At 47.2% G+C, this 24,772-nt stretch overlaps 1 protein-coding gene across 8 annotated transcripts in view; it reads left to right on the top strand.

Moving 5' to 3' along the window:
* The window catches only part of LOC120817311 (teneurin-3), a 109,975-nt gene that overhangs the window by 47,749 nt on the left and 37,454 nt on the right, over positions 1-24,772 (top strand). For all 8 annotated transcript variants that reach the window (XM_078102030.1, XM_078102028.1, XM_078102029.1 and 5 more), the window contains 8 exons: positions 3,216-3,441; positions 9,780-10,018; positions 15,663-15,788; positions 17,327-17,541; positions 20,717-20,927; positions 21,699-21,800; positions 22,506-22,700; positions 23,624-23,824. In XM_078102030.1, the coding sequence (XP_077958156.1) occupies positions 3,216-3,441; positions 9,780-10,018; positions 15,663-15,788; positions 17,327-17,541; positions 20,717-20,927; positions 21,699-21,800; positions 22,506-22,700; positions 23,624-23,824 (1,515 nt within the window). The remainder of the gene's footprint in view (positions 1-3,215; positions 3,442-9,779; positions 10,019-15,662; positions 15,789-17,326; positions 17,542-20,716; positions 20,928-21,698; positions 21,801-22,505; positions 22,701-23,623; positions 23,825-24,772) is intronic.

Genomic DNA, 24,772 nt, shown 5'->3' with positions numbered 1-24,772 from the left:
TTCACTCCCAACGTTTTCGGGCTACTTCAAGAGCAGCATTTCAGGTGGAGGACCTCATTTTCCCCCACAGGCTTTGTGTGCATTTTGCAGAGTACGTACACAGCAGAGTTAATTCACTTCCCTTAGTACATTGTGGGATTATGCGGTCCGATTTTCTGCATGTCCAATCCTACCGCTTTGAAGGTTTGGGGGATTTTGTGTTTTTTTGTTGTGCTCAGCATGTGCTTTCACCAAGAAGAAGAAGAGGAGGAAAAAAAAGGTTTATTTCCTGTTGCGCTTCAGGCGTCTCTTTTTACACGTTGATTCATCATAAAATCATTCAACATAAAGTCCCGATAGTGAGAGCGCTTGGACTTGTTGAAACTCATCTCCCGCCTGCTGTGCCGGCGCGATTCACATCCCCCATAACGCACCTGAACCGCAAGTACTCTTAATATGTTGGCTGGTACTGTACACAAAATTGAGTTTTCAGACTGTCAAGCAGTGCAGATTAACGAGGCCAATCAAGATGTCGGTTTGGACTAAATGTCACTAGATCAATGCGCAGACATGACAAGACAAATGGATACTGATGTGTGCGATATCTGTCCTGTGTCTCTGTTATGCACAAAGAAAAGGCGGATTGTTTACCGCCATCGACTGTCGATTGTTTCACGTGTGGGTGTTATTAAGAGAAGATGTTTGTGCACGGCAACAAAGGCAGCTGTTTGATTCCTAAAAATAGAGAAGTGCTCTTTGTGTTCAAGTCGATTCTGTAGTTTATTCTCCTGATATGGAATTTAATTCAATGACATGAATGTGACATTTTCCCTGCAGGAGCACTTTGTATGATGGCCACGTCCATAACCCGTAATAAACCTACTTATACTGTATTACAATCTGCTGTTAGCACTTCACATTTCGAATTGGACACACTTGCACACTACGAATGCAAAATGCTTTAATCCAATCGCCATGAAATAGCATGCATTTTTTATTTCAGTATTATAATTCCCATTGAGATAATACAATGCAATCATTAGTTACTCTCAAGTGGTCTTTCTTTGGTTTAAATACATTTATGATTATTTTTCAAATAATATGTATTGTTATCTTAATTTTTTTCTAATTCATGGAAAATAATGCACTGCGTTACAACAATGGGGATTATAATACACTATGATGCAAACGCATGTCTGCCAATGACCAGCGATCATGACGTATTATTATGCTTGACCTTAGTAGTCATTAATAAATGTTATGTCATGCTACTGTTATAAAGCATTATAGTGTAGAATTATACAGTTCTATAATCACATTGTAAGCATGCTGATTATGGCCTGCAGCCATATAGAAAGTGTCCCGAGCTCTTTTCTCTTCTGTGATAATGAAGAGAGTTCTAAAACTGATCCTTCCTGCCTATCAACATTCCATTTACTGCCGCGTGACATCATTGTCTGTTTCTCAGAGCCCATCGGATTGTACGTCCTCCTTAACCCCCCCGTCCTCCCCCATGACATTGAACCGCGGCGCTGGCGTGTGAGAAATGCTTCTGGCAGAGAGAAGCTGTTGGCAGGTGTGGGCTCATGCGATGGAACGAGGCCCAGAGGTGAACTAGAAGCGGCCGCTGTTGGTGGATGTTCCTCATATTTCTATTATCCCACTTTGCACCTTCGACTTGCCCTGCAGCCTGAGGATCAGCAGCATGTCTTGTACTCATCAGTATGTCATGGCCGCTGCGGATTTTCCAAATGTGGTGTGTCACGGTTAATTTCAGAAGAAACCGCCTTTAAACGAAGTGATGTGTCCTGATGAGGGGGGGATCATATTTCATTGGGTTTGATCAAAGTCTAATCAGATATCAATTAATATTCGATTGGCCTCCACGGTGCACTCTTGTCTCACCTGATTCTGCTCCACTCAATTCGTCTTTCACTGTTAGTCTGTCTTCCTGTCTGTTTCGTTACAGATGAAACCGATGTTCCAAAAATCTATTCTTTAGTGAATAAGAAATAAACCCATAGAAAATGATTGGTACAACCTGCTCCTACCAGTTATCAATATTGCTTTATTACAGCTGCAACTGTCGGCTGTTTGAGTTACTCCCTATAATCATTCTCATTACGATCTTCCTCAGCCTATATTCTGTATTCTTTTCGGTTTAATGTGAGAAATAATCTACAGTGTGCCTGAAATAGCCGAAAGGATTTTTACCCCCGAAGCGGTGGAAATGATTTCCAAGCTCTGAATGGCGGACAGGTTTCTTATTTGCTCTGCGGAAGCGAATGTAAGGCTTGATTGTCTGAATTGAACGGCTTACTTACATGCACAGAAGGACGCAATGAGAAGCAGGAGCATGTAAGGATTGCTGCGTTGTTGCAGCGCGGGGCCGGTTGTGATGCATTGTTGACAAAGCAAAAGGTTAAATCAAACAAACCGCTGAAACGCACGGCGCTGGTGTGCTATGAAATGTGCTCCTTGAGGCCTTATATAAAACTATGCTGTCAATGCAAAAAAACAACAGCTCTTAAAAGACACAATTCCCAGCTTTCTCTTCACCGGGCCACTGTAAGGCAAGAAAGACGATACCCATTTGGGGCTTATTGGAGCAAATCACAATTGTCAGCACTGTGGGTTTTTACCTTTTAAACAGGGAAGATGGATAGATAATCACCACATGCCATTCTGGGGGCCAATTACACAGCTTTGTGTGAAATTGGAAAACCTGTTCTCTCAGAGCTCTAATGGATGTTCTGGTCATTAGTTATTTGAGAGTCTTCTCTGGCTGTAATCAAACGTGAAACATTGCGTTAAGCGCCCATAAAAGAACAGCTGCCTCCCTAAGTGACCTTCTGTTTAAGAGAAGCCAACTGTCAGCCGTGTGGCGTTTTGGCGACAATTATTATGTGTGTGTCCCCATAAAAGCAGCTCTTATTTCCCTGCTTTCTGCAGCGGTTGCATCTCATCTTAATGTCTTGCTCTCGGTTGTATTTACTTTTGTGGGTCTGTTAAGTGGCTGTATGCTGTATGCATATGGTACACACGAGGCAGATTACACATTACATTACATGTCATTTAGCTGACGCTTTTGTCCAGAGCGACTTACAATAAGTGCATTTCAACCACAACCAGATGCACAGCGTCGCCCATCTGCTCTCTGTTTGTTCTGTCCAATCTGCAAAACAGAGTAAGAACCCGCAACCTGACGCGCTGATGTCTCTCTCCCGTCAATCCAGGTGACCATCTCTCCAGTCAGCAAGGCCCGCCTCCTCTCCCGCCCGCCCCGCCCCCACACAAGCACCACCCGTCCATCACGTCCCTGAGCCGGAGCTCACTGGCCAATCAGAGGAGCCCGAGCCCGCCGCCCACAGCCGGCCTGGCGACCGACTTGCACAGTACGGCGGAATGCGTCCAGCTGCAGGACAGCTGGGTCCTGGGCAGCAATGTGGCCCTGGAGAGCAGGTGGGTGACGCACAAAGGCCCACAGCGGGGGGACATCCAGGTGTTGAGCTGCAGTCGAAAACAAAACCGAGTATATTTTACTTAAAATGCGTCCACACTGCGTCTTGTGGTAGACTACATCCACTCATGAACCCACTGGTTTGATTTTATTATTGTTTTTGTGCGACTCCTCTGAGAGTAAGTGAATAATAAAATCATAATTCTCTCCATGATTTTGGCTACTTAAGTTTAAACCCATTTCAAGTTCTACACCTCATCAGGCTTAAAGTACCATGACACAAATTGTGCGTGGCATAATGTCCCTCCTGCTGAGTTCCATGTTTTCTCTCGTCGGTTGAGAATAATGTTGTCAAGTGTCTTTTTGCTGTTTGTGTGCTCCCACGATTATCACCTAATTAGATAGGCCGACACTCAGCAGCCCAGTGCCTGATTAGAGGGAATTATGGGGATATCGGAGCGCTCGCCGGTTCAGATCAGAGAGGCTCCGATTTACCAAGGTTAAATCCGTAAAGGGGATTGTGCGCCACCTCAAAAAGTAGCTGCGCAAGACACTACTTTGTCAAAGAGCCGCCGCCAAGTTTTCCCTCTTGAAACATACATTACATTCGTCTTAATCAGGGAGCTCAAACCATCCTGGCTAATGAAGTGTGGTTCACTGCGCTCCGGCTCAGAGACGGCCTTGAGTAGATGATTGGATCCCAGCCTTATTTCCCTGCCACCACGTTCCCCCCTTTCCGAGGCGCCGGTGTAAACTTTGAAGTGTGTGTCCGTGGCGGCGCGGAGCAACGACCTCTTATGATCCGACCGAATCGAAGGCGACGCGCTGCGACAGTTTCACTTTCTGGGGCGGACGCAGTGATTGAACGCCAGCCGCGCGATGACCTTGGAGCCGTCCCGGTCTTATCGACAAAACAATATGTGCACACCTATCATCAGCGGAGGCATAAATCACTATCAGCACAGTGGAGCCTAAATCAAGCGCTTGTCAGTGGGGGGGCGCCAACCGGGCCAAGAGGGAAGACACGGCTTCACCGCGTCGTGAAAACCACCGGGTTGGGAAATGTTAACAGAAGCTTCAGAAAGTATTTATTAGGATGCCTGCAGGGGGGTTTGGGCTTGGGCTTGGGGGTGGGGAGCCCGGCACAGCATGTACGTAGGTGGCCTCCGCCGTGGCAGGAATGTGAGTCTCTCTTCAAACCTCGACATTGATTATATTTCTCAGTAAATGGGGTGACACGTGCAGGCAGTAAATTATTCTATACAAGACGGTTGATTAAACATAAAGTCAAGTATAAATCACATTGTAATACTCTTGTTTAATAAATTTCCTTCCACAAGACCTCCTTGAAAATAAAGCATGTATTTGCCAGCGTCAGCTACTTTTACAGCAATTAGCAGTAATGAATTATGTGTGTGTAACCCCCCCCCTCGACGGGCTGGTCTTCAAAGCACAAGTGCTTATTTGACTGCTAGCTTTTACCTTGAATAGTTTTCGGTGTTGTTTGAAATGAGTCAAGTGCTGCACTCAGTTTCTACTGTAACTACGGCTCATTATTATGAGCTGTGATCACACTGTCAGACGCGCAGTTGCATTTTGGCTCACTTTCTTTAGCAGTTTAAAAATACGACGTGAAATCTTTTTTACGGCTCAGGAAATTGAAAAAAGAAAACAAACCTCGTGTTGTTTGCAGCTTTGGTTTGCTGCTAACTCTCTGAAGAACAGCAACACCAGGACGGTGCTGCCCTCCGGCTTGCTAGCGGCTAACTAGCTAGCCTCCCTCTGCGTCGCATCCGCCGTCGCTGGCCAAGCGATAGTTACAGCCTACATCACAAATGTTGACAAGTTAATGTGTGAATAACTGCAACCTCGAATGAGCAGGACAAATATTCAGATGATGGGTCAGAATGCAGGATGGACGAACGGACTCAACCCATAATCTCTCAAAGATAACAAAAGATTTAAACGTTTAAAAAGAGAGCATTTATAAGTGAACATGCTGGAGAAGAAGAAGTCCTGCTATGAGAAATGTTCCAATTGAGATAATTCAGTGAATTCACTCTCTTCTGCTTTTGTCCTGCTTTAGTCCTACGTGGACCACTTCATTTAAAGGGCTCAATTAGTTGGTAACAGAGCAGCGATAACGCTTGCTGTTCGTTGAAATTCTAAAGTGCACAGGAGACGTTCCGATCTCTAAAGTATGCAGAGTACTCACACTGAACCCCTCGGGTTCTCCTCGCTAAGCACTTTGCTTCACCGAAATGCTTTTCTAGATATTTTCAATTATTCCATCGAATTTCATTAAAAAATGAACTGCCATGTCCCTCTAGAGACTATTACAGATATATGATAATTATTCCTGAGCAGTACTTAATGATTGTTTCCAGTAGAAGACACGAGTATGTGTGAAATTAGTATTTGTGACGCCTTTACGATGCAATCTGTGAGATCTATAAGTGCTCCGCTGGTCTGCTCTTCCATGTGTACGTCCTTTGGAGCCCACTTGAGTTTTCCTTTTGTCACTCGCGTCCAATGAGATTCAGCCAGAGCAGTCGTTATGACATCCACCATCTTCAGAGTCTTTGCATGTCGCAGTTATAAATGTGCTGTCAATCCCGGTTGGATTCACGTGTCAAGGGACCCCTTTTGTGAAATGAAATTACGTCCCGGCTCCATGAGCGTCGTGTGGCACTGTGTCCCGCGGACGGCACAATTTCCCTGATGGAGAACGTGTTAGGATTGTTCTCGGGGGGCAAAAAAAGAATAGCGGATGTAATCCAAGCAGGATTCGGTTAGTGTGTGTGTGTGTGTGTGTGCGGCTGTTTGTGTGCGATGCACAAATGCTTCATGCCTCATGCTTCACAGCCACGGTGTCGGGGTGGCAACGGGACGGATTAGTCATGTGTAAGCGAGCAACCAGCGGGCCTTTGGGAATAGAAAGGGGAGGAAATGATGACCTGTGGATAAAGTGCTAGTGCGTTTTTTTTTTATTTTTCTTCTGTGTTTTTTATTTCCATTCATTTTGCCAACGTTTTTAGAGCCGAGCACACATTGCTGTGTTATTTCAAAGGTCCTGCAATATCAAGGCTACTGGAAGGTGCATCTGGTCCAGATGAATTTTACCATCTGGTGCAAAAGACAAAGACAAAATAAACACGGGATGAATAATGAGTCATATGAAAAGTTATTCATGCAACACGTTTGCTAAATACATGTCGACTTACTCCGGAGGCCGGAGTCTCACGTGTGTGAATATTAGAGCTTAGCTCTTCTTACGCAAAAGCTTATCAAACTTGTTAAACATACAGTCATACTTTCCATCCGCAAACAATCCCAGCGTCTCAAAATGGCCCCACGCTGACATTCGTGGGCAAGACGCTACAGCCAAGCTTTCCGCCACACAAATACCGTCGCGGAGCTAGCGGTACCAGAATAGCACTTGCTAACAGCCCCCCCCCCCCCCTGCTGAGAGGGCAGGTGGTGATCTGGAGGAGGGCGACAGCGCCGAGCGGGAAAAAACGAGTCGCCGAGACACCCGGCAACATCTGTAGCCCCGTTTTTTTTTTTTGTTTCTTCTTCTTTTCTTCCTTTAGTATCTGACCGCGGATTTGAAGCAACCTCATTATTCCAGCTCTCACCTTGAAATGCTAACGCTAACACAGAACAGCAGCTAATAGGCAGATTACACATTCCGGGGGCTTCGCTCCGCGTTGTTTCCGCCGCGCTCCCTCGCCCCTCCAGCTGGAGCTTAGCCGCAGACAAATCCACCCCACTCTCTTGTTGTGTCTTTTTGTCCTCTGCGAGGACGTTTTCAAATGTCACCCCCGATGACAAGCGATGTCGTGAGCGCAGAGGAGGCCGGGCCGGCTGCTGCTTTTTTTTGTGCTACCGGCTCCTCAATGGCACAGACAGGCGTGCACGCACTGCGACGGCGCTGACGCTCCGTTCCATTCATTTGCTCGCTTTCCCTCTCGCTGTCCCTCACACTCTCTCCATTGTCTCTTTTGCTCTTCTCTTCCCTCTCGCTCGCTCAAAGAAGGCGCCACATTGCTATCACTGGGGCTGGCTGGATTAGCATAGTAATGTGCCGTGTTCTATCACACTGGCTGTAATCAATTAGCCGGTCGTCCGGCGGACATTTACACCGGTCCGCTGTTTGTTAATCATGTCCAACAGCATTTCATCTTTAGACCCCTTCACTCTGCTCTGCCCCTAGAAAGAAAAAAAAAAAACAGAATTACATTAAACGGCGAGTGCAATAAATGTCCAGCAGGGGAATTTGTCCCATTGATGCTGGTACACACAGATTCTGACAGCGTGCAAAGCGTAAGGGATATAAATGACTGAAATATGGCTGACTCTCTGGTTTGTAACCCACCCGCAGCGTGCCATATGTCTCCAGTAATGATATGTGCACTTGGATGGTTCAATCAACTACATTTTGCAAATAAGGTATCCCACAACTTGTTTACATCTGTTTTTATTTTGCATATTCATCATCAGCGTCGTTGCCCTGTGCATGTGACCGTGCTAAAGATGTGCAATGGACATGCCATCGATGCTTGTAGTTCAGGTGTTTTCGACTTTTGGGTGCCCAAGAACCCTTTAGATAAGAGCCTCAGTAGATTTCAGATATTTTATTTACGGGCAAAACTGTCTTTGCATCATCTTTGCAACTTGCAGAGAGTAGCGAGAGTAACATCCCTTTAATTTAAGATGAACTCCCAGGATCGCATCTCTTTCCGTCTACATCATCGGGTTGCATCCACTTGCTCTTAACACTGTCTGACTTCACACTGTCTGACCTCATTTCATACCGCAGCGTGTATGACTGTCTGTGTCTGCTGCAGCAACACTGCAGATTGTTCCAGATTGAAGAATCCGAACCTGTCCCGGGTTTTGCAGGCGCCCTGAGCATTGTCATTCCAGCAGGGACACGCTGTGACCTTTAAATGGAACCTGCCCATGACAGCACGTGTCAATCAGGGCATCAAGAAGCCAGACAATCCAAACCTGACATTTGTTCTTTTTAGACAAGCATTGATCAAAGCAGGTTTTGGATCTGAGAGATCCTCACAGGAGATAGAGTGGTTCATATATCAGCAGCAAGGCACAGATATGAGCAATGCATTGTGGAGTTTATGACAAACAAACCTGATGAAACAGTTTAAGAAAAATCTCAATCGTGAATTCCCTCAGTATGTTTTTGGACCACAAATCATCGGAGAGTCAACATCAAGAACATTTTAGTTAATGAAACAGTTTAGTTGAACCCCCTTTCCTACCAAATAATCGGGGAAACCGTCATTAGTAAGTGCCACTACATCGGATTTCAGGCTCATCTTCAGATTAAGCGCCTAATTAGCGCTTCTCAGGCTCTTGTAATACGGATTCACAGTTGGGATTAAAAAGCCTATACAAAACTCAGGGACTTCCCAGATGCTGCACGAATAATTGATGCTTCATAAGCTCTATTTAAATCGGCGGCTGCCATGGCAACGCGTTCCTCCTGCAATCTATAGGCTTTTAAACGTTATGTAAGATGCATGTAAAATGTAGCTCTTGTTCCCACGTTTATCACACTGAGGCGCCCCTTAGCAAGGCACTTTAACCACAACTGTTGCGGGTGAACAAACATATTGATGGGTAGTTCGGTCGGTAGGTCGGTACAAATACTTCATTCAATTGTTTTATAAGTCTGCAAGGTTTGTAAGTATTATCAATCAGGACATAACGGTTTTGGATCTGAACAATGATTAATTGTAATCTTGCTGTTAAATATTACTCGACCAGTTTTATCTTTTATCGAAATGGGACAAAGTGCCACGCATGAAATGGTGCAGTTCTGAAATGCAGAAGCATTTAGAATCATGGTCAATCTGTCCAATTGCTCCGGTTGGCCCCATAAGCCTGGAGGCATTTGGGTATTAATCTTTAAGCAGTGGCAAGAGTGGCAACAAGGCTTAATTCATTTACTTAAGAGCTTTTCATGTGGGGGTTTATAAGTTAATAGGACCATCACTCTAGTGCATTTGATTAAACCCTCTTAATTACCCCAGGTATAATGGGCTATTAGCAAAGGCCCAGTTGTAAAAGGGCAAGTGGGAGATGATTGTTTTTATGAGGCACTTTTTGTTCACCTCTTCCAATGTCAGGAATAAACTGAATATTATAATTCATCCCAGTTTCTATTGCAGTGGGAGACTCACAGGTATTGTTGGGTTTTCTTTGGTTTCATGACCGTTTTGATTTTGACTTGCTTGGAGCCTTTGTGACACATGTAGGGGATCGTTTGTCCAGCTCAAGAACATTTTCTTCCCCCCCCCCCCATCTTCTGCAGGCACTTCCTTTTTAAGACGGGCACCGGAACAACCCCTTTCTTCGGCGCGGCGGCCCCCGGTTACACCATGGCGACGGGGACGGTTTACTCCACACCGGCGCGTCCGTTGCCCAGAAACACTCTGTCCAGAGGGGCCTTCAAGTTCAAGAAGTCACCTAAGCACTGCTCCTGGAAGTGCACCGCCCTGGTCGCCGTGGGGATCGCTGTGGTCCTGTCCGTCATCCTCAGCTACTGCATTGGTAAGGATGAGGGGGGGGGGCGGCGTCCGTCGGGGCATTTTAAAATCAGTCATTCTCCTTCCAGATCCCGAACGGACACGTCTCAACATGGGAAAACAGATTAAGGGGGCATTATTCATGTTAATGAGAGATGCATATTTGACACTGATTTACACATGATTCACACCAGTGCTCGAGACCTCCTCAAGTATTCGCTTCGCCCTTGAGGGGTTGAAAGCCGAAAACATTTTTGGATTTGAGATTGCGTAAAAGATAAACAAGCCGCTCTGGTCTGTCGTGGAATATTAAACTGTTGTGTCCAATGTGAAAGAGTCTTTGTCCCAGAGAGCAAAGGGGAAAAAAATACAATTAAAACCGCTTTAAAGTGTCAGATCTGTAAACCATCCCATTTTAATGGTGAGCATTCGCACCTAAAAACCTTTTCATCTTGACTTGCAATTTGTTTCTGGAGATTAATGAGTGGTGTACTTGAGCGTGCTGTGTAAGAGTTAACGCCTGATTTGAAGCTACCCCAAAAGACTTGACATCTGCTCAGCGTCTCTCTCTCTCTGTCTCTCTGTGTGTCTCAATCACCGTCTCGCTTCGACACACATCCCCCCCCCCCGAACTCTCAATCTGTATGGTCGGCGAGCCGTTGGCATCGTCGGTTCAAGGCCACACCGCCTTCAAACCAGTTTCAGAAAAAAGCAGCCCTCCTTTCCTCCCCGCAGCAGTCCCTGATCGTGTTTGGAGGCAGTTCACGAGGGTGAGATCTCATCTGTAAACAGCTCACATTGGCACATATTCCAGGCTGAACATCTGTACCGACTGGGGGCTTAGACCAGAACTTTTCCCGCGTTCTCTAGAGGGGCGATTTAGAGAAATATCTGCCCTGAAATCCGAGCCTTTTATGAGGATTTCTGTTTTTCTAGGGGAGAACGGATGAATCTTTGTGTTAATACCAGTAGATATCAGCGGTATGGTGCGGTTATAACTACATGCTGGTCATGTGAAACTAATGAAACATCTGGCCAGACACAATTAACCAAAGAGCAAGGCTTTGTCATGAATACTGCCACTGAATATTTGTTGGTATTGATGTGGAGGTGCAGGAAAAACGGCCTGAACGATACGATATTTCTCTCAGCTTTCGAGTCAGAAAACATGACTCCATTATGTGCAATCTTCAGACGACACGTCTATCAAACGGGAGAAATGATAGAGGAGTTGCTTACGCTGAATGTGGCCAGCTGGCCTCTTAATCTCGACGAGGTTTGATCTCTGCCAGGAGTAGTTCGACTTCACTGCCTTTTCCTTTGTGCAGGAATCGCAGACAGATGTCCCGATAGGATCCAGGAAGGTCCGCGTGACTACGGCCTCCGTCAGATATGCAGACGTGCTACAGTTTCCAACAAAACACTCCTCTCTGTTCCCCAGAACTCATTTCCTCAGGGATCGCGTGAAAGCGTCGTAAGTGGCCACACGGATGTCAAAACGAAACCCCGGTCGGGGGGAGACCGAGTTCTAACAAAAGGAAACGCTTCCAAAACACGATCTTCACAGAAGACCACGGCCCTCTGTAAGATGGGACAGATCCTCTCCACTCGTTTGGGCATTGTTTCCTTTTTTCACAGCATGTGTTGAATGTGGCTTCTCGCTGACCTTTTGGAGTCTTGACCACAGCAATAAAGCCGTTACAGATTCATGCCGTCCCCCGTCATCCGAGCCCTTAATCTTAACACTCTCTCCCTGAGCGCAAATACAAGTACTCCCCCAGCCCGCAGGCAGGGGAGATGTGGCACAGTTGTATAAGGAGATATATGGGGGTCGTTGGGAAGATCCTATAACCAGTGTTTTATTGGTCAATGCGGGGGGGGGGGGGGGGGGGGAGCTCTCCTGGAGGAGAGGTCATAAATGTGCTGTATCAATTCTCACATTCCCTTTATTGACTAACTGTTGGTGTTACTTGTTGTCGTTCATGAGCTTAGCTGGTGAAGTTGGTGCAGATGTGTACACATAACTCCTCCTCTGTGAGCCGGCAGTCGCTTGGTGTCTTTATTCGTACTGAGACAGTTGTGCTCAGCTTACACAAGCAAAAGGAGTCATTTGTTCAGCTTTTGTCCCTAACCGCTGTAGCAAGATTGGATTCACTCGCAACATTTTCATCTCGACAATCACTGACTTGTTTAATTGTAGACCTGTCGCATGTTTGGGAATTGCATTTTTGGCCCGATTCCAGGGTGTGTGCCTGGTGCTCCAGCCTCTTTGCTGTGTGTGTGTGTGTGTGAGCCTGAATTAAACAGATGCACCTCTTTACCACTTGCCTCAGGTGTCTGATCGTGTTCCCACCACTTCCTCTCTTTTTTTCATCCATGGCCAATTCTCCTGCCAGGTGAAATGACTCAAACAGATAGAATGTGCACTGGTGCTTTGATACTTTTCTGCTGTCAGCCCACACAGTCAGTGCGAAGACAGACTCAAAGACAACCACGGGCACACGTGCGTGTGTGAGAATAATATCCCTTGTGTTATTTCGGAAACAAAAAGTTCATTTTGTTTTGAAGTCTCTTTTCTGAATTCATTTAATTTGAAGAACACCTCGCAGAGCAGCGGCATCTCCCGTAACTCAAACGGGGCAAAGCTGCTGAGGTGAGGCTTTGCAGTTCCAGTTCTGCGAACTGGCCTGATTGGAAGAATTTCAGCATTTGTTCAGATACAAGGGGAGGCCAATCATGACCGAGTCCAGCTTTGATGATCTGATTGGATGCAGAGACGGCATGTGGATTTTTCTGCACTTCAGATTCGGCCGCACAAACAAAACCTAATGTAAAACCATAGGAAGCAAGGATTATTTTGGCTTTGCAAAAGCGTTTCTTACAGAGTCTATGAAGTAATTAATTCCCTTCAACCGCTCCATTCAAAGACTTTTCAAAGAAAGGGTCCATTTGCGGTTAATCGTGTGTTTTTTCGCTGAAGGCCGGTCTATTGAAGCGACGGCCCTCATAAAATAGTTGACATGGGAACTTTTGATTTCAACAAGGCCACACCACAGAAACTACAACATCGGCGATGAGTAGGAAAAAAAAAACAAGATTGCTTCTGATACTAATCTAATACTATTATAAATAAAATCTAGAAATCCCACAGAGAGCTTCCTTCAATTGCCACAGGACCAAAAAACCCAACAAAGCCTGCCTGGGTCGATCTCGTGTTCGAGTTGTTGTCATTGCATTTGAGGAGGTTGGAGACACTAGAAAACAGGAAGATCTTAGCCGTGCTCACTGCCTCGCGGCTTATTTGGAGCTGTCCCCCGGGGGTGTTTCTGGGGAGATGTGCAGGCAGGTTCCAGCATAAAACAATGTTTATCTCCATCATTCTGAGGCTGTTGCGCTCCAAGATGTTGTTGGCACACTGTGGCTCCAGATGGTCGCCTCCTCTCTATGGCAAATGGACTAATTATTTTGGGTGAGGTTTGGCCACCACAATGGCAACCTCTGCATATTTTACCAGGAAGCACTTAAGAGGTTTAATAGTCATTGGTGTTTTTAATTCCTTGGTAGGTTTCTCAACTAAAGAGAGACACGATTTCCTCCCTATCATTATTAACGCTGTGTTCTTAAGGTAACACGGGGGGGGGTTTGCTGCCACCAGGAGGATTATCTCAGGCTCATGTGACCTTTTCCCCGTGCAGACGGGTTTGCGCTTCTGTACACTAACTGGCACGGCGATGTCAGGGATCAAACCAACAGGACATCCAGCCCTCCATCCATGGTGCAGAGGTTCCACGGGGCACGTTTCCATTTCAGAGAGCTTTCTCATCTTCGCGCCCGGGAACATAATTGCCCATGGTCCATAAATATGAATTGAACTGGCCGTGGCTGCAGGAGTAGTTTATGCAAATTCCTAAATTGAGGGTTTATTCGCCTCAAAGCAATTTGTTGATGAGGTAAGTGGGGGATCAGGTCCTGGAGGGCAAGACTCTTGGTGGTTCTGTGCTGTGTCCGACACCCAAGAGCCCACCGACACACACTGGGGGAATTTGGTGGCACTGGGAGACGCGAGTCTCTGCACTAATCTTGTTAAATTCACTAGATTCTACAATCCGCAACCAAGCCAGTGGAGATGCTGTTTAAGCCCTGACTTATTGAGGCTTTGTTATATGAGCCATGTGTAGGTTACATTGAATATATTGACAAGCTTTGGTTGAAATTTTCTACAAACATGAATTGTCCTTCGGTCAAAGTTTCAGTTTTTAGTTTATGACCAAATAACTGCAGAACTAAATGTAATTTTCATCTGCCCCTTCTGTAATGTAACATGAGCCTGGGAAATGTAACATGTTAGCATTGTCATTGTCACTTTGAAGGAGTACATATGAATCACAGTTTCACATGCCAAGGTGAATGTACAATTTGATGTAATTATTGGCGATTATTGGCAGCTAACACTAACTCATCGCTTCTGTCCGTCTGTACACGCTGAGACGTCTGAATCGGGTGAAATATGAATTAAACCGTATCAATAACAGCAGGAAATGGCACTGACGAGGGAATATGTGTGAAGCAAAAAGAAACAAAGTGCAAAGCTCCTGCGTCGGGAGGAACTGTCGAGACCAGTCCGTCGAGAGAGAGAAGTCCGACCTGTCGGATGCATCGAAGGACCAGTCAGCATCCATTTGTGTCGCTTGTGGCGTGCATCAGAAATGCAGCCTGACACTTGCTGGATGTATTGTGTCGCCAAACATCATCACCCGCTGTTAAATCTGCATTATTTGATTGGAATTCGAGGCTTCGGGAGCCCCTGTTCATTTGAGCCACCAGTCACAGTGTGCGTTCGGGAACAAATACCTTATTTGTTAAGAAAAGCACTCATTGATAAACCATCCGTAATGGTATTCAATCTGTCTTTTGGTCTCCTTCACGTTGTTCGTCCTCTCCGGCCCCCACATCCACCTCTCTGCTTATCTGCTGCAGTCAATATCCGTCTTGCAGCAAGTGTTGGAGAAAAGTTCTTCCGCCGGATCAAACGGTCGGAAATCAAGATGCTTCCTCGGCATGCTCTGCGGCCGGTGGCTTTGAAGGAGATTGGGCCTCTCGCTGTGCTCACAGGCGCACGTCGCTTTCCAAAAAACAACAAGAACACAGTTTGATTGCCTCCGACACTGACACAATAAAGCAGGTTGGCTGAGTAAGAGCTCTGCGGCGGCCTCCCACTTCCTCCTCCTGCTGCGAGCGTCTTTCTCAATGAACTCGCCACTTCTTAGAAGACGCTTCCTTTCGTCCTCTTCCTCCACTTTCAGCGCACGCATAGCTGTGTCTCTGCGTCCTCCCTGCTGCTTTGTATTGGACACTTTTCTGTGTTCTGCATCCGGTAAATTCAGTTTGATGCCGTTTTGGTGTGCGGCGCCATTAGTGATCAGTGTTCCTCGAGGAAACATGGGAGCGCAGCAGGGTTCCTAAGTATTGATTGGAATGACTTTGTCCTCTGTCAGTGCACCGTTAACACAAACAAACACTAATGCAACGACTGAAATGTTGTGAAATGTGAAACTGTTTTCTTGCCGCCTTGTGTTCGAAACGATGGCCTGTTTATGTGCACATCATTTGGTTCTTTTGTCATCCGGCTAAGTCCAAACGGCTTCTTTTGTGTGTGTTTTTTTTGGCAGCGATGCACCTTTTCGGCCTCAACTGGCAGCTCCAAGAGTTGGACAACCAGCCGGCTTTTGAAAACGGAGGCGTTGGGAAGACGGGTCCCACTCAGTCCAGCGGCGTGACGTCTCTGGCTGCTGACGGTGAGGAAATACAAGACCGACCGCTCACCAAATGACTAATTAACATAGAAGAAAGCCTGTGCGATTTGAATGCACAGTAATTATAGTGTTTATTCTTTTGTTGGCTTTGCATGCGGCTCGAGGTGATTACCATTCTTCTTTCCGATATTTTCATCAGGGTCAATGTTTATAATTCTTTTCACAAATAATAAACTGTTGCCCAGTTCCATGAGGAATTAAAATGTGTAAAATTAAAGGAAATAAAGCCGCGTGTTATTAACTGGTAGCTTAAGAAAAGGTTAAATACCACAAAGAGAAATAAATCAAGCAAAGGTTCAGACGGCGATTAAGAAAGACAAATGGCGACAGCGAACCCTTTGGCCTGGTGAGTGACGCCCATTCAGCCCGTGCACCTTATCGGGATCTTTCACCTTCTGGATATTAATCGACCGCTGGGCCGTAATCATGATCTCGGGCTGTTGTGCATTCGACACCAAGCGGGCGCCTTTGCAGCAGGAGCCACCAAACGGATCTCCAAGCGCAGCGCGGCGCTCAGAATGCACGGCCACAGGAACGTTAACGGAGTCGAGTGGGCCGGGCAAAAGCTCAATTGTTTAAACTCTGCTGGGTTTAAATCCTCATAAGTACTGCTAATTAAGATGGCACGAGGCAGGTTTTGGACTGTTTAAAGGCAATCAATAGCCGGCTATCATTCTCCCCCGAGGCGAACTTGGCTTCCAGTCTTCGCCTTGACAGGAGCTAAAGTGACAGGCGATGGCCTCGGCTGCGCGGACTCACGGCGCTGAGGGACGCGAGCGACGGAAGGCACACTGAAAGCCGCCTCACAGGAGTCGGGAGGACCCGGCGCCATCCACGCAGCGGCGGATTCTAAAGAGCACATTTGCGTTCCTTCTTCCGGCGAAGCTTTTAACCGCGAGGCCTTTAGGAAGCTGGCCACATTTTTCTTCTTAACAATGTAATCTGTTCCTGTAATTGCACCTTGCAGACCGCCGTTTTTCACGCGAGCACGGGCGATAATAAACCTGGCCGGCTCTCCATCTTTGGCTCTTTAAGGACACAGTTTAAGGACGTCATTCGCGGCGTTGTTTTGATTTGCTGTTATTGCTTCGGGAAGGTAGCGCTCAGTGTATCTGACAGATTCTATTTAGACCTTATCCGAGATGAGGCCTTACTCTATGAGTCATCAGGACAAGAGAAACGATGGGCGATGTGGCCTGTTAGAGTCTTATAAAAGCCAATTATATCTGGTCTTCTTTTTTTACAGTGAGCCGTGCCACACGGAGCGCAGGGGAACCATTACTTTTAATCATGTCTTTTTTGGCCACTGCTCATTTGGAAAAAGATATGACTTGTCTTATTGTTAAGTTGAGTAAAGGGAGAAGATTGGACTGGATATCAAAGGCCGGCAAAAAGCCCCCCATGAAGGTTTTATCTGATGTTTCTGTGACGATTGGATCCAAACCGCATCACCTGAAACTGTGCCGTTTGGATTCCATAAAAAAAACGGCGTCGTCTGAGCGGACGTTTCTGTCTTCTAGGAAGGAGCGGCGTCCCCCATCCGGAGAACAACTCCATCGATTCGGGACAGGTGGACGTGGGGAAGAGGGCGGCTCAGAGCGTCCCACCGGGGGTCTTCTGGCGTTCTCAACTGAGCCTGGAGCAACCGCGATTCCTAAAGTTTAACATCTCGGTGCAGCGGAACGCGCTGGTGGGCGTCTACGGACGGAAGGGCCTCGCCCCGTCTCACACGCAGGTAACGAGACAGGAAACTCGACCCTTTTCACATTCGTCTGATGACACGTTAATGTGGGAGCATCGAGTCAGCTTCATATTCAGACCGTAATGTCTATCTGCCTCCAGCGGTTCCCCCTTTTTGAATTCATGACATGTATTCATCTGCCAATCAGGGCCGGACACTGGTTTGGTTTCCGTTTTCTCCTCTCGGCTCCAATTCGCCCCGATTCCGCGTCGGTTTGTGTGGGCTCGCACGTCCCTCACTCCCTCTAGGTGTCGGCCATTTGAAACTTGAAGTGTTTCCAACATGTCTGACGTGTCACTTGAATGACATTTTCTGGCCATCGCGTTGCCGACGTCTGGGGGGGGGGGGGGGGACGGTGATGGAAGCACTCAGACAATGGTTATTTTCTACCGCACTTGACTACAAAAGCTCTTAGCTTCACCTCCCTGACATTCTCTCCCAGTAAATATGGGCTTCACTCAAGTGGAGACAGTTAGGGGCCACTCTTTGACGGGGGAAAGTCCGACGTGAGTGACGACAGCAGAGCCGGATTGCTTTTTCAAGGTGAAAAAAAAGAAAAAAAAAAGAAGCCCAAACAAAATCACAGAGCGAAGGGCGCTAATTAACAACACACTGCTTTTATGTCTCCAGCAATTGTTGCGGAGAGACACTCAGGCTGGTCAATGCTGGACGCCGTGTCCATTGTCGCCGCCTCTAAATCACACAGTGTTCTGGGGATCAGGGGAAGAAATCAATGCATTTACTTAACTGAGCATGAAAGACCCCAATGAGAGGTATCGACTGCGCGTCGCACTCACAGCTCGGGAAGACAAGAAAACATTTAAGTGCAGCGGCTTTTTTCGACTTCCCACAAACACAGACGTGCTGCTTTCTGCTTATCGAGCGTCGGCCGATGCCGAACCGAACGCGCTCAGAAGGAGACAACTTTTGTTCGTCCGTTTCTTAAGAATCGCCACTCGGGTGTGTTGTCACCAAGTGCCAGACTGCAGTCGGCGGCTCAATCTGGAGGCGCTGAGCGTTCCCCCTCGGCCTCCACGTCCCCCCCCCTTTTACATCGGCTAAGCGAGATGTATTCACTTGGTCAGGAGGTTTAGGACTCGTGGGATGAAATGTTTTATTGCTTCCCGCCCCTCAAGCCAACGATACAAAGAAGTCCACTTCCGCAAGGTTAATATCCCTGAATCCCCCCCCGCCCCCCCTGCTTTACTCAAAGGGGTCTAATCCACAGTTTTGTTTCCCCAGCATTGACTCCTGTCTTTACTACACGTACTTACTCCCAGCAGTACATTGTCTGTTTTTAAGGCTGGATGCCGATCGAAAGCCGCAATGATTAATTTTTGGGCCAGTAGGCAACGAAAAGAACTCAATAACACGATGACAGATGGGAAGCGCTGACACATGACCGGCTTATTAAGCCGTCCTGCCAGCAGTTGCCGAAGACGGCGATTCTGGACGTCTGTCTCTTTGCACCTGATGAATGTCAGTCCAACATTTCTGCTGCTTTTAGCTCCTGGGAAACGATTGCTGGCTCCTGAGAGGCGAGTGGTTACCTGTGGGCCGATAGTCGCGTCCGCCTGCCAGTTGCTGGCGGACAGGTAGTGCATGCGGGGTCTGTTGTTGTTGCTGTTTGATGCTTCTGGGAATTGGTTGTTGTGATTTCATTAGGGGCCGGAAACACACAATACAAAGGCCTGAAAGAGGCAAAACAAATCGGATGAGAGCTGCTGATTTAGGTCGAAACCAGACTTGGGATGAAAAGGCATTATTTCCACAGCAGATATTTCACGGGATGCGACTGCATATTGAAAAATCATCCTTGGTGGGAGAGGACACACTTTGGGGGTGCATCCGGTTTTAATGGAATAAAAACATGTTGAACATTGTTTCATATTTTCGACACCCTGAGGATGCATCTTATCTTGGTATCTTTCCCTTTTCTCTCCCTTCAATATTCTGGATTATCGTTTTTTCAGGGTGCTATTTGTAAAATGTATCCAAATTCAATTAGATTGCTTGTTGTAAAATGTAGAAGTCTGCGATCTAATTAGAAGAAAAAGCATCTCAGCTGTGCATCCGTCAGAAGCGAAAGGCTCAGCGCTCCATCAAAGCTCTCGGCAAACAGCCTCATCATTGGGTTTAAATCCCGAGCTCTTCTGTGCACGCTTCACGCTCTCCGCAGCACACCGGCTCCTCCGCGCGGAGCCTCGCGTCGGCTCAGTGCGTCCGCGTAGCCGGCGGGAACATTAGCCCGGGGTCCTCCGCCTGCATCTGTTCGGGGGCGCGTGCGACACTTGTCTCCCGCCGCGGCGGCGCTCTGTGACCCCGCGGCCTCCGTCGGAAGCGGCTCCAGGTTTGTGGAGGTTCCACTCGGCTCGACGCGCGCTCGGCGGGGACGACTCGTTACTCCTTGTTTACCCCGTGAATCAACGTTTGCTGCTCCGCCGCGGCCGGGGACACGTAGTTATGTTTACCGTATGTACACCGCGTGTGTATTGAGCACATTGTGCATCTGTATAGAAGGAAAAAAGACGTATTTGCTCGGAATAAACTAATTCGATGATATATGAAGTCCCAGGAAGGATACATATATTTTATGTATCAAAAGCATTAAAATAAATCAAACAATATAAGCCGTTTTGTATCAAATGTAATTAAAAGAATCCTTGCAGGAAGCTTTTCACTTTGTTTACGCTTTTGATTGTATTTTGTGCAGACGCTCAAGCAGTGAGTACCTCTGAATTCGAAGTAAACACATCAACACAGAACGTGCGCAGTGTTAATTCAACAGATTCTATTAAGCGCGCTGCCGGAGCCTCTAAGTGCACTCCTGTCCGACTTGACAATATATTTTGCGATTATTTTTCGAGCATTAGCCCCAGAGCCATATCAGCTTCATCAGCACACAAACAACTCTCCAAACAACATCTATCAACTCCAGATAACTGTGCCAGAAAAATCAACATTTATTATATTGGAATATTTGCCGGGTACACAAACCTCTTCTGGTTGTGTCTTTAATTACGACTTTGAAGAGTTCCTCTCAGACTGTCGAGGACATCGGCAGGCGAGCTGCATGCACAACATCCCATACAAACTTTTTGAACGCGCCTGATTTAATCACGCAAACGCTCGAGTAACAATCGCCCGCGTCTGCTGTGACCTCTCGCAGTACGACTTTGTGGAGCTGTTGGACGGCAGCCGGCTCATCGCCAAGGAGCACCGGACCCCGAGTGAGCCGGAGCCGAGGAGCCGGCCGGATCACCCGGTCGCCGTCCACCAGGCCGGCTTCATCCAGCACCTGGACTCGGGGGTGTGGCACCTGGCGTTCTACAACGACGGACGGAGCGCCGAGACGGTGTCCTACAACGCCATCGTCCAGGGTACGACAATACCAGCGCGGGGCATCGATCCTTCCCTACCCTCCTCTGCAGCGCTCGGAAGTCTGTGACATCTCCTTGTGGGTTTTGGGGGAGGGAAAAACACTAAGGTCTGAGTTACCGTTTTTCTATTTCCTTTGGGCACTTCCATCGATCCCGCCGTGCAAATATGAGGGGATCGATGTGTGAGGTCAAAATTGCTCGGGTCCGACACCGGCTCAATGAACATCCAATGCCAGTCAGAGTAATAACCAAAAAGTTTGCCCTCTTAACGTCAATCAAAAACGAGGATCCTGGTCTTTTGGGGGTGCAGTTCATGAGCAATGGTCTGTTGAATGAACAAAAGATCTGTCTCTAGGATATGTCAGATTAACTTCAACAAAGAGGATTTGAGCTGTGACCACTCAGGAGATTGCATGGCTCGGGCATGATCAGTCATTCACGGCGTTGGAGGGTGGCGGGCGAGCGCGGAGCAGACAGGAAGAGGAGCAAAATGTGCGAATTATTTGGCCTAATTTAGAATGCCGGTGTGGTTTTATTTAGCATAGCTTACACGGGAAGACGCAGGCAGCGGCGCACACGTTATGGAGGCTTAGCCTTAGTGAACACATGACACCCGCACTGCACCAGGGTTGTGTGAAAAGCGCTGATCCATTACTTGTCTGGCAGTAAGTATCAATCTGTGCGCTTGCAAGTGTTGTATTGATGTGGGATTTGCGCTGGCGTTGCGATGATGCTTTATTAATAGCAACCTGCTCGCTGTTGTGCCCACAGAGTCTGTGACAGAGTGCACGCACAACTGCTACGGGAACGGAGAGTGTGTGGCCGGATCGTGTCACTGCTTCCCAGGATTCATCGGGCCGTACTGTTCCAGAGGTCAGATCTTACTTCCTGTTCTTATTTGAAGGGTCACGCTGGTTGTATCCAGATATGCAGACTCTTGTCCTAGATTTTTTAGAAGTGTCTTTTATTTCAAAACAATTCGAATGTAACTTTTATTTTTTATTTTTTTTATTTAACCTTTATTTAGCCCCATTGAGATTGAGATCTCATTTTCAAGGGCGACCCGGCCAAGAAGGCAGCAGCAACACGTCGTTAAAAATACAGCCATAAAATACATGCACGTGAAATAGTAAAAACCACAATACAAATTAAGTTAAAAACAAAATACAAAGAAAAAATGGTCAAAAGCAGAGGCACCGTTCAATAGATTTGGAGACGTCGGAAAACATGAAAAGACGGAGAGGTTTGGGGCTGTGACAAGCCGAGGAAACAGTTCTCTTGATGGGGAGAAAGAAAATGTCTGTAATTGAGTAGATGAACTAAACCAGCCAGCGGCCGCTGAGCGCTCCGCCTGGTAGCCTGAATTAAGTATAAATGAACACAAAAAGCAGTTGGCAGCATATAAAAAAAAAAATCATTTTTAACCAAGCTGTTTCGTTGTGAAAAGGTTTAATAAGCTGACCAGCCGACCATCTTCACAGACAAATCCTGCAGCTCTGAAGTCAGCATTTAATCAAAGGAGCTTTCAGATGCAGCCTTGTGTTCTGCACGTTCTCCAGGCCTGTCGTCTCTCCTCAGCCGCCTGTCCGGTCCTGTGCAGCGGTAACGGCCAGTACACCAGGGGGCGCTGTCAGTGCTACAGCGGCTGGAAGGGCACCGAGTGCGACGTTCCCGCCTCGCAGTGCATCGACCCGCAGTGCGGCGGTCACGGGCTGTGCGTGGCCGGCAACTGCGTGTGCAACAGCGGCCACAAAGGACCCGGCTGTGAACAAGGTAAACGTGGCGGGAAGCAGCTACACGCAACGCCGCTCCGTGTGGGGCTCTGGGGGAGAGGAGGGGGGTAAAGGGGGGCCGACACAGTCTATTGGGGAAACAATCGCCTGTTTCCAACTCCGCCGAGCGGGTAATGCTCTGGATGTTGTTATTGATGGCGTGCGTGCAAATGAACTTCCTCTCGGGGGTTTAGACCACACGAGGGAGCGCGCCGGAGCAGATTGTGGCCCCCCCTCCCCGAGAGCGTCTTCTTCTGTGGTTCTTCGTCCTTTTCGCCTCCAGTTCATTTTACCTCATTGATCTCTGAAAGACGATCACCGGCGGCGAGCCACGGCCGACCTCGCGCATGTAAAGGCTGTTGGCTTTACTAAATGAATCGGGGCTGTGGGGGGAGGGAACGTAGACGGGGGGGGGGGGGGGGGGGGCGTTGGTAGATTTGAGCTCGTTAATCGACATCGGTGTCCAGGCGGAGACGCACGGAGCGATCAGCTGCAGCACAATGCTCTTATCCCTCCGGGTTGATTACGTGGGTCTTAATTGCCAATTATCAACCTAGATCATCAAGTAATTCTGCAAATTGGTAATAGTAATTGATTATATATGTTTTGAGACTAATTGCACCCTTGTTCCTGGTGCCTATAATGGAGCATAATTATGTTGTCAGGGTATTGGAAGCACCCTATAATATCACTTTGAGGACGTAGAACATTGAGTGGAAAATGGCTACCATTCAACACATTAAATAGAAACATTTTTTTAAAAAGATCTCACCCGGGGCTCTGAAGCCGTCACCTGGCGCAGGAGCTCTTCGGAGTGGCCGGGGGGGGGGTTGTCCGGTGGCAGAGGGGCAGCGGGTTGACAGCCGGGGCCGGCGGCCTGTCGACGAAGCGGTGAACTCAAGGCCGTGTCTTGTGCGTCCTCAGTGGACTGCGCCGACCCGGCGTGCTCCGCCCACGGGGCCTGTCACCACGGCGAGTGCCACTGCAACCCGGGCTGGGGGGGCGCCAGCTGCGAGATCCTGAAGAGCACTTGTCCGGAGCAGTGCTCCAGCCACGGCGCCTTCAACACCGACTCGGGGACCTGCGTCTGCGAGGCCAACTGGACGGGCGCCGACTGCTCCATCGGTCAGTTCACCGCACCAAACGAAGCTGTTACTGGTCGACCTGCCGACGGTTTGTACCGTTTGTACGGTTTGTTTTGTGAGACGTGTCACAAAGCGACGGACGATGGATCTTCTCTTATTCCGTCCCAAACTCCAAAATGTAAATATAACAATCATGTATGAAAAAGAAAACCACAGAATCTCAAAGTAAAGAAGATGACCTTTTTTTTTTGGTCCTGTTAATGAAAAACAAATACTTCATAATACTACATTCATTAACGGTTCATTGAATATGAAAATTGGTATGAAAATAGGTTGAAAAAAATCGAAATGGGATTATTAATATTGTTGTGGAATTATTTGCTTATTGGGAAAAGTGACGAGCTCTTTTCGACTTATTGGTTTTTAAATGATGAAATGGCAGAACAATCAACCTAGTGATGTAATCTGATCTGATCAGCGCAGTGATATTTGCTCCAGCAGACCCCTCCAGACAGTCCACTCGCGTCAATGCTTTTTTCTAGTTAATGCTTCTTTGGCGTCAAAATTCTCTCAACATTTATTCAAAGTCGACGCACCTCCCCCCACCCCCCCCCCCCCCCACACACACACACACACCCACACACACACACACACACACACACACATACACACACTTATTGCAGAAAACATGTGTCCACAACAGCAGATGTTGGAGCCTTTATTAACAAGCTGGAGGTTAAAATAAAAAATCTAGTTGAGCACGTTTTGTCTATGTGGGTGTCTCATTTAGAACGTTTTATTTAATCATTAATCAGCTCTTGAATTCCAACAAACTGTAGAAGGCGGAAAATAAGATGTATGCTTTAATCTTGTAATGATTTTTTTTTTTTTTTAAATCACATTTTAAAGTTATTAATCACCTCAGTTTTTGGAATATAATTTAGAGAACAGCAGAGAGCCATTTGTTTTCCAAAATGAATGTCACATT

The sequence above is a fragment of the Gasterosteus aculeatus genome, chromosome 4 (genome assembly GCF_964276395.1).
Source record: "Gasterosteus aculeatus chromosome 4, fGasAcu3.hap1.1, whole genome shotgun sequence".
Taxonomy (NCBI): Eukaryota; Metazoa; Chordata; class Actinopteri; order Perciformes; family Gasterosteidae; genus Gasterosteus; species Gasterosteus aculeatus.
This window is presented reverse-complemented; position numbering and strand designations above follow the sequence as displayed.